The sequence below is a fragment of the Salvelinus namaycush genome, chromosome 2 (genome assembly GCF_016432855.1).
Source record: "Salvelinus namaycush isolate Seneca chromosome 2, SaNama_1.0, whole genome shotgun sequence".
Taxonomy (NCBI): Eukaryota; Metazoa; Chordata; class Actinopteri; order Salmoniformes; family Salmonidae; genus Salvelinus; species Salvelinus namaycush.
The window spans coordinates 42,188,080-42,201,421 of NC_052308.1; the positions used below are offsets into that span (position 1 = coordinate 42,188,080).

Genomic DNA, 13,342 nt, shown 5'->3' on the forward strand with positions numbered 1-13,342 from the left:
AACCCTTGGTGTACTTTAGTGCAGAAGATGGTTGTGTTTTTCTTCTTTGATGGGTTTTTTAGTAATTCCTCTCTTGGTTGAGATATTTTCATCATTGCAGCATCAAGAGTTTTGTCCTTGTAGCCTCTCATTTTGAATTTCTGTCATTCTTTTAGCATTGCTTTCAAAATCTGACTGGTGGCCACAGATTTGTTTAACCCTGCATAACTGGCTATATGGTAGACCATTCTTGAGGGGAAGGGGATGCATACTATCTCACATAGCAAGGTATTGCGATCTGTGGGCTTTGTGTACAAGTCTGTGTGTAATGCATCATTCTCTTTGATAATCCATAAGTCCAGGTAGTTTATTTTTCTCTTATCAGTCTGCATGGTGAATGAGGTATTCAGAGCTCTCGTTTAGTAGAGTTTGGAATTCATTTAGTTCCTGCTGACTTCCTTCCCAGAGCACAAAGACATCAGCTATGTATCTCTTCCATAGAAGTATTTTGTATGTCTCTGTTTTATAAAGGAATGCTTCTTCAAATTGCCCCACATACAGGTTTGCATAGTTGGGGGGGGGGGAAGGGGAACCCATGGCTACACCCTGAATTTGAAGGAAAAAGTCTGACTCAAAGACAAAGTAGTTATGGGATAATACCAGTTCAGTAAGTTGTAAGATGCAATCATTGGATGGTGCAAGTGTAGAGTCTTTCTGCTGAAGGAAGTGTTGCAGCACCTGCAAGCCTCCAGTGTGTGGGATGTTAGTGTACAAGCTCTCCACATCAAAAGTGGCCAGCAGGGTGATCATCAGGGTGATCATGTGAAACTCATGTGAAACTTACAAGAATCATTACTTTGATGGAAAAACTAATTTTGCCTCTTAGCCTATGTCGTAAACAATTACGTATTCCTTAACACTCGATAACGTTATGGAAAAAAGGTTTCATGGATAAATGTGGTAACTCATCACTTGCTGCGATAACATATTTTTGGCTAGTTTTCAGGCCTTGTGTGCAGGTTTTCAGAGGTCATAGGGCTAGAGATTTGAGCTGGACCTGGCAACACTGAGCATGACAGTTAAACCCAGGGAGTTCTTTCAGAAAAGGGAAGAATGCTTCAGGAAACAGTGCTTTGACAGTGGAAAAGTAAGTCAGCTAGCAAGACCTCATTTTATAACAGGTGATGATCAGCAGAAATAAGGGAGTACTATCTCTCATAGTAGTAGATGTGGGTTTCTCTTTCAAACAATCCCCTTGTACACAGCTAATAGCTAGCTAAAGTTAGCCAAAGCAAGCTAGCTAACTACAAGCTAACTAGTGCAACCCTAAGCAACAGTACATATGAAGATGAAAAATGATCAGGCCTACTGTACATCTTACTGTAGAACTTATTGGTGAAAACAAGTCTAGGTTGGAACTATTGCTGTTAAAATACAAGTAATTTTTTAAATTCTGAACTGGAATAAAATGATTGAAGCAAGATGCTTTTTGAGGAAAACACACAGTTCTGGGTTGTTCATCTACAGCAGGAAGTGGTATCCTGCCTGACTGAGAAAGCAGTAGATTTTCTGATCCAGTTTGTCACCACATATCTATGAGTCAGGGTTCTCAACTCTGGCATACTTTAAAAAAACAAGTACAGAAACAGACTCCATGCTGAGCATGACCTCAGGGTTTCATTGTCAAAGACTGAGCACAGAATAGACCTGCTTGTTGAAAACTTCAACCAGTCACACCTCTCATTAGAGCTTTGTGTTTCTTTTCTGGTTTACATCTGTGTGATATGATCAATCAGTTTATTCCAGTTCAGAATGAAAATTATTATAGTTTAACAGCAACAGTTCCAACCTAGACAGTGTTTTTAATGGGGGAAAATAAACATGAATAGCTATTTATATTTAATTTCATTGTTATTTGTCTTTATTGCATCTGTTTTAGGCTGGCTTAAGGGCAATGAAATGTACTGATATTTATGTATAGTTACATGTTTTCATAAGCTTGAGTCCCAGGAAAATACAGAATTTCTCATTTGGGTCCAAGGCTGAAAAAGTTGAAGAAACCCTGCACTACACTAACAAAAATCCCTATATGGAGGCTAATGCAAAGATTAGCCGCTAGCTGGAGGCGAGCACGAAAATATCACCCGTTAAGCTGGCCCAGGCTATAGCTGGAGCAGAGCCAGCCGTGGGTAACATGGACGCCAAGGAATTTGAGGACACTGCTGCAGAGCTCATCATTGCTCGAGTACGAATTCTGTCATAACAGGATCTTCACAAAGGATAAAATGCTCACTAACAGGGATGTAAAAAATATATAAAAATGTGAGTATGGAAAATTTCTGGTATCTTTTATTTGAGCTCATGAAACATGGGATCAACACTTAACACATTTTGTTAATGTTTTTGTTCAGTTTAGTTTAAGTACAATTAGATGTGTGTATCATTCTCATGAAATGTATGACTAAATATATACTGTATAATAGTATGGTACGATGTAAATGACTCAATATACCAATAAATGTCATAACTATCTTGTTATTGCTTTAATCTATAACGGCATTAGAAGTAAAATGTTTTATTCTGTTATAAAGCCTTAATAAACAACAGTGAATTTGATGCTTTTCATTCTTATGAGAATGAGACAAGTAAAGCTTCTATGTAGTTACTGCATAGGTGATTAGGTTAACATGAAACAGATTGATGGAATTATTCAGGCCAGTTAACAGCAATACCTCCACACACCTCCAGGTGGTTATAGAAACTGGTGGCAAAAAGTGGCCAGCTGAAATGTTTTATATACTGTAACAAAATAAACTTTTAGTAGAAACAAACATCTTAAAATAACCAAAAATCTTGTATTAAGCACCTCCTTACATCTCACCAATATTGTATCCATTCTACAGGAAAGAGAAATTCACATGACTTTTTATGGGTAATAGAGATGATCATTGGGGAAAATAGAAACATAAAAACTAATAGAAAAGCATCCCAAGAAAATCCATAATTCACAAATGACCAAACCTACAGCCAAACCCAATTCTTATATTATCCTACTTTAACAGAGTGAGAGCAACATTAAAGTTAGCATCCCAAAGCAAAGTAAAGTAGAGCAAATAAATCATATTCTAGTTAATTAGTTCAAGTGCCTTGCTGTAAACCACCTAATGATATCAATTCTCATGAAAGACAAACGTAAGATAAATCTAACAATGAGCATTTGTTGCGCTAAGAAAGCCGAAACAAACATCTTGACGATTCTTTGGCACCATCGAGAGGCTGGTAGAGAATAGCATACCGGTTAGTTGTGTTCTGACTACTGAAAAAAAAGACATGTCTTTATCAGCGGATCGATCCCCTTTAGGTTTAAGAAAAATATAATTACTTTCTAACAAGAACCAAAATGTCAGTATAAAAGGGCATGTGGAATTTACACTATCTGAGAATTAGGTCTTTTCAGCGGTATATTTAAGCAATAAGGCCCGAGAGGTTGTGGTATATAGCCAATATACCACGGCAAAGGGCTGTTCTTACGCAAAACGCAATGCGGAGTGCCTGGATACAGCCCTTAGTCGTGGTATATTGCCATTATACCACAAACCAATCAGAATTCAGGGCTCGAACCACCCTGTTTATAATAGTGCTTGTTGATTACACCCTCAACATTCTCATTGATTCCATTCAGTATGTTCATAATTACAGCTCGACTCAACCGCAACACTAGGAGTTGTCCTGTTCAGATGCCCCCCGCCATCAGTGGGGAGGTCTCAGATTGGTTGACCTGTGCAGTGATGCTGTAGTGGGGAGAATCGTAGAGGTGATTGCTCTGTAGGTCCACCTCTGTCCGCAGCGTTACTTTCTACAAATGGGAAACGGAGAACAGTTGTTAGAATCATGGTCTCCAACTTCTGCCCTGGAGAGCTATGGGGTACGCAGGATTTTGCTGCAGCCCACCTGGACAAAAGGAACACCTATGTCAGAATGCTGTTCATTGACTACATCTCAGCGTTCAACACCTTAGTGCCTACAAAGCTCATCACTAAGCTGAGGACCCTAGGACTAAACACCTCCCTCTGCAACTGGATCCTGGACTTCTTGACTAGCCTCCCCCAGGTGGTAAGGGTAGGCAACAACACGTCTGCCACACTGATCCTCAACACTCAGGGGTGTGTACTTAGTCCCCTCCTGTACTCCCTGTTCACCCACGACTGCGTGGCCAAACAACTCCAACACCATCATTAAGTTTGCTGACAACAACAGTGGTAGGCCTGATCACCGACAACGATGAGAGAGCCTATAGGGAGGAGGTCAGAGACCTGGCAATGTGAGCAAGACAAAGGAGCTGATCGTGGACTACAGGAAAAGGCGGGCCGAACAGGCCCTCATTAACAACATCGAGAGTTTCAAGTTCCCATCGAGAGCATCCTGACCGGTCCAAGCTTCCTGCCATCCAGGACCTATATACTAGACGTTGTCAGAGGAAAAGCCCCAAATTATTGTCAGAGACTCCAGTCACCCAAGTCATAAGACTGTTTTCTCTGCTACCGCACGGCAAGCGGTACCGGAGCGCCAAGTCTAGGACCAAAAGGCTCCTTAACAGCTTCTACCCCCAAGCCATAAGACTGCTGAACAATTAATCAAATGGCCACCGGACTATTACATTGACCCCCCCCTCCATTTGTTTAGTACACTGCTGCTACTCACTGTTAGTGTGGCTTGATCTAGTAATTCCTACATGTAGAAATTACCTCAACTAACCTGTACCCCCGAACATTGACTTGGTACCGGTACCCCCTGTATATAGCCTCGTTATTGTATTGTGTTACTTTATATTATTTTTTACTTCAGTTTATTTGGTAAATATTTTCTTAACTCTTTCTTGAACTGAACTGTTGGTTAAGGGCTTGTAAGTAAGCATTTCACAGTAAGGTCTACACATGTTGTATTCAGCGCATGTGACAAATAAAGTTTGATTTGAACATATATTCTGTCTGGTCCAACTGATGGAGTGAGTGAGGTGAGGAAGAGAGCTTAGGTACCTGGAAGTCTCTGATGTAGGTGAGGAAGAAACTGACGAAGGAGAGAGCCAGAGACCACTCAGAGATGGTGCTGATGATGTGAGGGATGTAGCCCTGCAACAGACAGAGGTGTTAGCGCACACACGCACGCTAACACAAGCACAAACCATCACAAAGTCTACTGACCGTCTCTCCAGGTATCCAGTGCAGTTTATGGGCCACGTCCACTCCGGGTAGACTGCTGTACATGATGACAGATGACACAAACACTGAGAGATGAGGGGGTTAAGGAGCACAACAGGCAGAGGCTAGAGCTGTGTTACAGAGGGCAACTCTTGCAATATTTCAGAACGGTTGGATCTTGAACAAGCTGTCAGAGGTCCTTGCAATTTGTTGCACAAGTTCACAGCTTCCATTCACTGTAATTGACTGGCATTGTCTTATAGCAACAACATTCTATTATCAGCAACAATGAATCATGATTTCATATTTTCTTGTTGCAGAAATAGTGGAGGATACTGCTGATGATGCTGGCGAAGGTCCAGACTCCGATGCCGAGTCGGACCCAGAAGATGCTCTTCCCGTGGACGTGAGGCTGCATGTACAGAGACACCAAGGTCTGCACCAGGATGTACAGTGCCCCCACGCCAAACGTCAATATTGCCCCCACCAGGTGCATGGAGAACAGAGTCGTTTTCTGGTTGTTGTTGAGAGAGAGAATGATTTTATAGTACCACATTTACATACACTGTCATCAAAACAAACAGGAACAAGACTCGAGTCACACACAAACACACACGTGTCAATGGGTACCTGAAAGTTAGCAACAATGCACATGCCAAAGGAGCTGGTCCATCCCAGCACCAAACCCAAGAGGTTGAGTTTATGCAGCTTCGACTCCTCTTCGACTGTCAAGGCTTGGACCTGCTTGTAGCGTACGTACATGGTGGCTATGCCTGCCACGACAAACATTATCACAAATCAAAATATAGGTCACAAATTCAGTCAGATTTACAGCTGGTTTCAAATGTATTGCTAGATTCCAAAGAGGAATCCAAGAGGTAATGGTGGTGTTACCTAAGTATGCTGAGATGTCCAGCATGATTCCAAACACACATCTCTCTGGGGCAACTGTCCCAGTGTCGCTGTGAACAGAAACATGACCATCAAATGTAATCTCCTACTATCACAATGTAATGTACAACTGTAATACATGTAAATTGTGTCTACTACTTATAAAGTGAAGTGATTGCAAGTATAATGGTAAAAAGGCACAGAGGATGGTGTTTTGAGCCTGTGTCTGACCTGATGTATGGCACCAGTGGGTCCACATGTCTCAGCAGCACAGCAGTGATGTAAGCAAAGATGAACGTGGCCGCTGTCCATAATACCAGAGCCACCGGTAGAATACACAGGCCCTGCTGGAACCACCACATATCCTATGCTGTGTGTGTGTCAAACCACCAGTAGCCTATCCAAGTTAGACCACAGATGCTGGTATATTGCATTCACCTGTAGATATTGGATTATGTGTGAGGCACCACACACACACAAAAAAAAAAAAAAATTGCTGAAGCTGCTGCACACTCTTGTTTCCTCATTCTGGATAAAAGCTTAGAATCAAGAGACTACAATGTATTCCTGCCACGTGATCTCATTTCCTCTACTAGTTGTGTGGCTTGATCTAGTCAAGTGACTTGAGATACAGAGCGAGCTAGTTACATTTGGTAGGCCACAATGCATACATGTATTTATTTTTTAAATAACCTTTATTTAAGAATTAAGTTAAGAACAAATTCGTATTTACAATGATGCTACAATACATGCTACTGTTTAATAAAATGAGTAGAGTGAACAAGATCCAGGTTTTCTGTTCTACCTCATAATTAACTGCACACACCTGGTGTCCCAGATCTAAACAAGTCCCTGATTAGAGGGGAACAATGAATAAATGCAGTATAACTGGCTTCCAGGTCCAGAGTTCAGTTTGCAGGCTTGATGCTGCGTTCAAAACAATTGGGAGCTCGGAAATCTCCGACTTCAGTGCACTCAAAACGACTGGGAACGCAGAAAAATTAGCTCCGAATGGAAAAACTTGATTCGAACGGTCAGTCCTCTCGAAATTTAAACTCGGACACTCGGGCCTATTTCCAGAGCTCCGACTTTCCACCTGAAAATCTGACGTCATTATTTGACCTAGTATTTTTCCGAGTTCCCAGTTGTTTTGAACGCGGCAATAAACTGTACCTTCAAAAAAGCGGTTCCTTTGTTGTCACCTCATCACACGAAATTCGGTCTCACAAAAGACCAACAATGAACAGCGGGAAAGCAGAAAAAGCTAATATTTCTAGTCTACTCTTTAGATCGCTCTGATTAAATGAAGGCTACATGACCCAGATGAGGAATTAGGTCACGCTTTCTCAACTAAAATCACAAGCTCATTACTTCCTGTTAGTGTTCCAGAAGAGGCGTGGCATTGAAATACCCAGATCTGTAGCAAACGTCAATAAAGAGACCTCCGTTCCATCAGCAACAATACGCAAGACATATCAAGAAAAAGACTGTGACCTCGGCGATTTCCCTTCAAAATAAAAGTCCCCCGGTGACGATGGTAGAAAATAACAATTGGACGAAATTCATAACATTTTATGCTGAAATATTTTTGTTGTTGTTTAACAATATGAAAAAAGGAAAACATTTAATCGACTTTATAGCACAAATAATATTATAGCGCTGACATTATTGTTAACAGCAAAAAGTAATGATTACTAGAGAGTTATCATGGTAACAGTAATACAAATAACTAAACCTTATTTATAATACTACTATTATTAATAATAGTAATAACAATATTAATAATAATTGTATTATTATAATAATTATAATAATCTACTTTTGAAAATACTTTTAAATCCCATTGTTAATTAGTCCATTCGTATTGCACGACGTTCAGTACGTTTTTCATATTGGACATATACACTGCTCAAAAAAATAAAGGGAACACTTAAACAACACAATGTAACTCCAAGTCAATCACACTTCTGTGAAATCAAACTGTCCACTTAGGAAGCAACACTGATTGACAACAAATTTCACATGCTGTTGTGCAAATGGAATAGACAAAAGGTGGAAATTATAGGCAATTAGCAAGACACCCCCCAAAACAGGAGTGATTCTGCAGGTGGTGACCACAGACCACTTCTCAGTTCCTATGCTTCCTGGCTGATGTTTTGGTCACTTTTGAATGCTGGCGGTGCTCTCACTCTAGTGGTAGCATGAGACGGAGTCTACAACCCACACAAGTGGCTCAGGTAGTGCAGCTCATCCAGGATGGCACATCAATGCGAACTGTGGCAAAAAGGTTTGCTGTGTCTGTCAGCGTAGTGTCCAGAGCATGCAGGCGCTACCAGGAGACAGGCCAGTACATCAGGAGACGTGGAGGAGGCCGTAGGAGGGCAACAACCCAGCAGCAGGACCGCTACCTCCGCCTTTGTGCAAGGAGGTGCACTGCCAGCGCCCTGCAAAATGACCTCCAGCAGGCCACAAATGTGCATGTGTCTGCTCAAACGGTCAGAAACAGACTCCATGAGGGTGGTATGAGGGCCCGACGTCCACAGGTGGGGGTTGTGCTTACAGCCCAACAACGTGCAGGACGTTTGGCATTTGCCAGAGAACACCAAGATTGGCAAATTTGCCACTGGCGCCCTGTGCTCTTCACAGATGAAAGCAGGTTCACACTGAGCACATGAGCACATGTGACAGACGTGACAGAGTCTGGAGACGCCGTGGAGAACGTTCTGCTGCCTGCAACATCCTCCAGCATGACCGGTTTGGCGATGGGTCAGTCATGGTGTGGGGTGGCATTTCTTTGTGGGGCCGCACAGCCCTCCATGTGCTCGCCAGAGGTAGCCTGACTGCCATTAGGTACCGAGATGAGATCCTCAGACCCCTTGTGAGACCATATGCTGACACATGCACATTTGTGGCCTGCTGGAGGTCATTTTGCAGGGCTCTGGCAGTGCACCTCCTTGCACTAAGGCGGAGGTACCGGTCCTGCTGCTGGGTTGTTGCCCTCCTACGGCCTCCTCCACGTCTGCTGATGTACTGGCCTGTCTCCTGGTAGCGCCTGCATGCTCTGGACACTACGCTGACAGACACAGCAAACCTTTTTGCCACAGTTCGCATTGATGTGCCATCCTGGATGAACTGCACTACCTGAGCCACTTGTGTGGGTTGTAGACTCCGTCTCATGCTACCACTAGAGTGAGAGCACCGCCAGCATTCAAAAGTGACCAAAACATCAGCCAGGAAGCATAGGAACTGAGAAGTGGTCTGTGGTCACCACCTGCAGAATCACTCCTGTTTTGGGGGGTGTCTTGCTAATTGCCTATAATTTCCACCTTTTGTCTATTCCATTTGCACAACAGCATGTGAAATTTATTGTCAATCAGTGTTGCTTCCTAAGTGGACAGTTTGATTTCACAGAAGTGTGATTGACTTGGAGTTACATTGTGTTGTTTAAGTGTTCCCTTTATTTTTTTGAGCAGTGTATATTGCACCGTACACCATTTTTTGTACATTGTGTCTCAGTAAAGGGGGGGTCTATTCTACCCAGGGCCACTTCTAGTTTCCAAATCCACAGTCTCGATGTTTCTACCAAGCAAACATTGTATCCACCAACAAAGTGATGTCATTTGTCCCCGCGCTCAGTTGGCGTGCCAACGTTTTTCCCGCGCAGACTTTCAACTGGTGACTTTACTGCAAGCTTAGCTAATTTAGACGAAGCTAAAGTAGCTTTCATTACTATATTTACATATATTTCAAAACGTTTGAAACAAAAGTTTTGAAGCAAAATAAGGATTTTTACTTTGATAGCCTATTCTATTTGAAAATAGGTCAGTAAATTGATTTCACACCTGGCACTAGATTGTTAACAGTGGTTAGCTGTTAGCTAGCTAACGTTAGCAAGCATATACAGTAGGCTAAAGTTGTCATTTGAACCAGTTCTTTGGCACATTTATTTTCTTTATTGACAACCAGCAAGAAATGGCAATGCACAAGGGACATGCTCAGAAAGGCAAAGCAAAAGGCACTATAACCAACTTAGGCAAACCCTATATGGAGGACTTCAATGAGAGTTTCAACAATGAAAACCTGCCAGGTAACATTGTTTGTCCTGGGAACTGGTAGCCTAAAATATTGTGCATGTTTTTATACATGACATAATATCTAATAGTCTACTTTCTTTATTGTTACAGTAGTTGAGGCAGAGGCATTGAGAGGAAGGAAACATCTGTCAGAGCCAGATGATGATGATATTGACATCACCAAAGGGTAGGCCAAGCATTCGTCACAAAGTGACATTTATTTATCAGAGGTGAACATACAGTATCATCCTGTGTGATTTAATTCATGGGTTGATATTGGTGTCATTCAATAACTATATAATGTCTTCCTCTTCCACAGAGGGGATATGATGACCATGTTGGATAGATTTGGAGGTATTGTGTGTTCCAAAGAAGAATCTGATTTACTTTTCCACTAGATTTATATCTAATCTCTCACTTTCTATCCTTATATTTCATACTCTGGCCTTGTGGTGTAAAGTACTTAAGTAAAAATACTTTAAAGTACTTCTTAAGTCGTTTTTGGGGGTATCTACTTTACTATTTATATTTTTGACAACTTTTACTTTTACTCCACTATATTCCTGAAGAAAATAATGTACTTTTTACTCCATACGTTTTCCCTGACACCCAAAAGTACTCGTTACATTTTGAATGCTTAGCAGGACAGGAAAATTGTCAAATTCACACACTTATCAAGAGAACATCCCTGGTCATCCCTAATGCCTCTGATCTGGCGGACTCACTAAACACAAATGCTTAGTTTGTAAATTATGTGTGAGTGTTGGAATGTGCCCTTGGCTATCCGTAAATTTGAAAAACAAGAACATGGTGCCATCTGGTTTGCTTAATGTAAGGAATTTGAAATTATTTATACTTTTACTTTTGATACTTAAGTATATTTTATCAATTACATTTACTTTTGATACTTAAGTATATTTAAAACTCAAGTAGTATTTTACAGGGTGACTCACTTTTACTTGAGTAATTTTTTATTAAGGCATCTTTACTTTTACTCAAGTATGACAATTTGGTACTTTATCCACCACTGGGGCCTTGCACACTGATTGGTACAGCGATTGTTTCTCATCAATGAACTATGCATTACATCTGTGAGCCTCTTTCTCTCTTTACTGCCAGCGGACATCAACAAAGCCTTCCTGGCAAAACGCAAACGTTTGGAAACGTTCACCAAGTCCTCTGTGAGGACTAGCCATCAGAAGATTGAACAGTTATGGAGGGTCCAACAAAGAGACAGGTAATGAGATGTGTAGAGTGAAAGGAGGGTGCAAGTGTGTGTGTGTGCGTTTGTGTGTGTGTGTCTGTGTGTGTGCGTGTGTAGCCTGATTTGTATTATATCAATTCCGCAGGAGTAAAGTGACAGAAGATTACTGCACCCAGTTCAATGCAGTCTTCAGTCAGTGGGACACAGATGTGCAGAAGTCCAAGGATAACGAGGAGAAACTACTGGTAATGCTCTGTCAGGACAGAAAATATTGTACCTATTTCTATTCTATACCTACTTACAGAGTAACACTGGAGTAACTAAGGCATCTTTTAGAGCTAACTGTAGGTGCTGTATATGTTCCCATAGAGTATGTTCCAGCACCAGCAGAAGATGTTTCAGCACAAGAGGGCCTCCCAGAGCCAGAGACTGAAGACTCTCAAGCAGCTGCTGGAGCAGTACATCCAAGTATATTATCTCATAGTAGTCTTTAACATGGTGATTTTAAATCTATGTCTCAGCTGGTTTTCTCATGCTACCTTGTTTTGCTGGGCTGGTAGAGCCTTGATACGATGGAGAAGACCCATGTCAGCCAGCAGGGTGCTGCACAGGGCGAGCTGCGCCAGGAAATGGCACTGTTTCAGAAAAAGATTCTCAGTGACACAGTAAGTAAAAGGACAGATCAATTTACTAACTCATTGTTCACGCGCCTTACGTTGGTTGACCTCTTTGCTTAGCTGAAGCATTGCTAAGAATACAAATTGATATGTGCCATTTTTAAATATTAGCATACTATGGGCATGAGCACTATGAGCATGAACTGAGCTATTTAGAAAATACTTATTTAACTGTTCTATTTAGAACATTTCATTTAGTTCAACAGACAATACATTTTTTATTAACAGCAACAGCAAGAGATGGCTACAGTGCGCAAGTCTCTGCAGACGATGCTGATGTAGGATCTTCAGAATGCAGGGAGCTGAGATGAATCAACTCCATCCAAATGCTTGTTGTGTGTACATATCACTAAGCTGGGTTGCCTGTTCTACTTTAGTTTATGGATGTGTTTCAGATAGAACTTTACAATCCCCAGATAAGTGTTAAACATCTCAGGAACCACATCTACCTGAACCAGTAATCTGCAAATAGCTGTTTTGAAATCTTGTGTGTTGTGTACATGTAACATTGCATTTCTGTTGTCAACTGCTTCATTCAAAAGATCAAGATTGTGTCAGCTGAGGGTTCCAGACAAAGTGTTGAAGTCAAAGAGGAATGTCATTCACTTCATATTTTGGAGTTTTGGTTTCATATGTTTAATCTACTTAATTGATCCCTGATTGAGAGGGGGGTTATGGAGAAAATAAGACTTCTCGTTACTAAAATGTTGTCAGGAACTAAGACCATCTGTTATTGTAAATATACACTGAGGTGTACAAAACATTAGGTACACCTTCCTAATATTGAGTTCCACTCCTTTTTGCCCTCAGAACAGCCTCAATTTGTCAGGGAATGGACTACAAGGTGTTGAAAGCGTTCCACAGGGATGCTGGCCCATGTTGACTCCAATGCTTCCCACAGTTGTCAAGTTGGCTAGCTGTCCATTTTTGATACACACAGGAAACTGTTCAGCGTGAAAAACCCAGCAGTGTTGCAGTATTTGACACACTCAAACCAGTGTTCCTGGCACCTACTACCATACTCCATTTAAAGGCACTTAAATATTTTATCTTGCCCATTCACCCTCTGAATGGCAGACATACACAATCTATGTTTCAAGGCTTAAAAATCCTTCTTTAACCTGTCTTCTCCCCTTCATCTTCACTGATTGAAGTGGATTTGGCTTTCACCTGGTCAGTCTATGCAGTGCTTGACTTGGACTGAAATAGATGCCAGTACTCATTTTTGGTGTCCGTACTGTTTATATTTAGGTGTAGGAGCTCCACAATACTTTTGAGCTAATATAAGAGGAGCAGGAGTTCAATCAGTAGAACATTTGA

The 13,342-nt window shown here is 41.4% G+C and overlaps 2 protein-coding genes across 2 annotated transcripts; one reads left to right on the forward strand and one right to left on the reverse strand.

Moving 5' to 3' along the window:
* Window positions 1–2,306: 2,306 nt before the first annotated feature.
* Window positions 2,307–7,478, reverse strand: LOC120063127 (DNA damage-regulated autophagy modulator protein 2-like). Its single transcript, XM_039013309.1, has 8 exons — window positions 7,242–7,478; window positions 6,300–6,506; window positions 6,072–6,139; window positions 5,808–5,950; window positions 5,514–5,691; window positions 5,181–5,263; window positions 5,016–5,108; window positions 2,307–3,835 (listed from the first exon to the last, which is right to left on the reverse strand). The coding sequence occupies exons 2-8, from the start codon at window positions 6,428–6,430 to the stop codon at window positions 3,713–3,715; spliced, it is 819 nt and encodes a 272-aa protein (XP_038869237.1). The 5' UTR covers window positions 6,431–6,506; window positions 7,242–7,478; the 3' UTR covers window positions 2,307–3,712.
* Window positions 7,479–9,741: 2,263 nt separating this feature from the next.
* Window positions 9,742–12,844, forward strand: LOC120063135 (synaptonemal complex protein 3-like). Its single transcript, XM_039013322.1, has 8 exons — window positions 9,742–10,155; window positions 10,253–10,328; window positions 10,461–10,495; window positions 11,261–11,378; window positions 11,491–11,590; window positions 11,715–11,813; window positions 11,906–12,010; window positions 12,251–12,844. The coding sequence occupies exons 1-8, from the start codon at window positions 10,041–10,043 to the stop codon at window positions 12,302–12,304; spliced, it is 702 nt and encodes a 233-aa protein (XP_038869250.1). The 5' UTR covers window positions 9,742–10,040; the 3' UTR covers window positions 12,305–12,844.
* The last annotated feature ends 498 nt before the right edge of the window (window positions 12,845–13,342 follow it).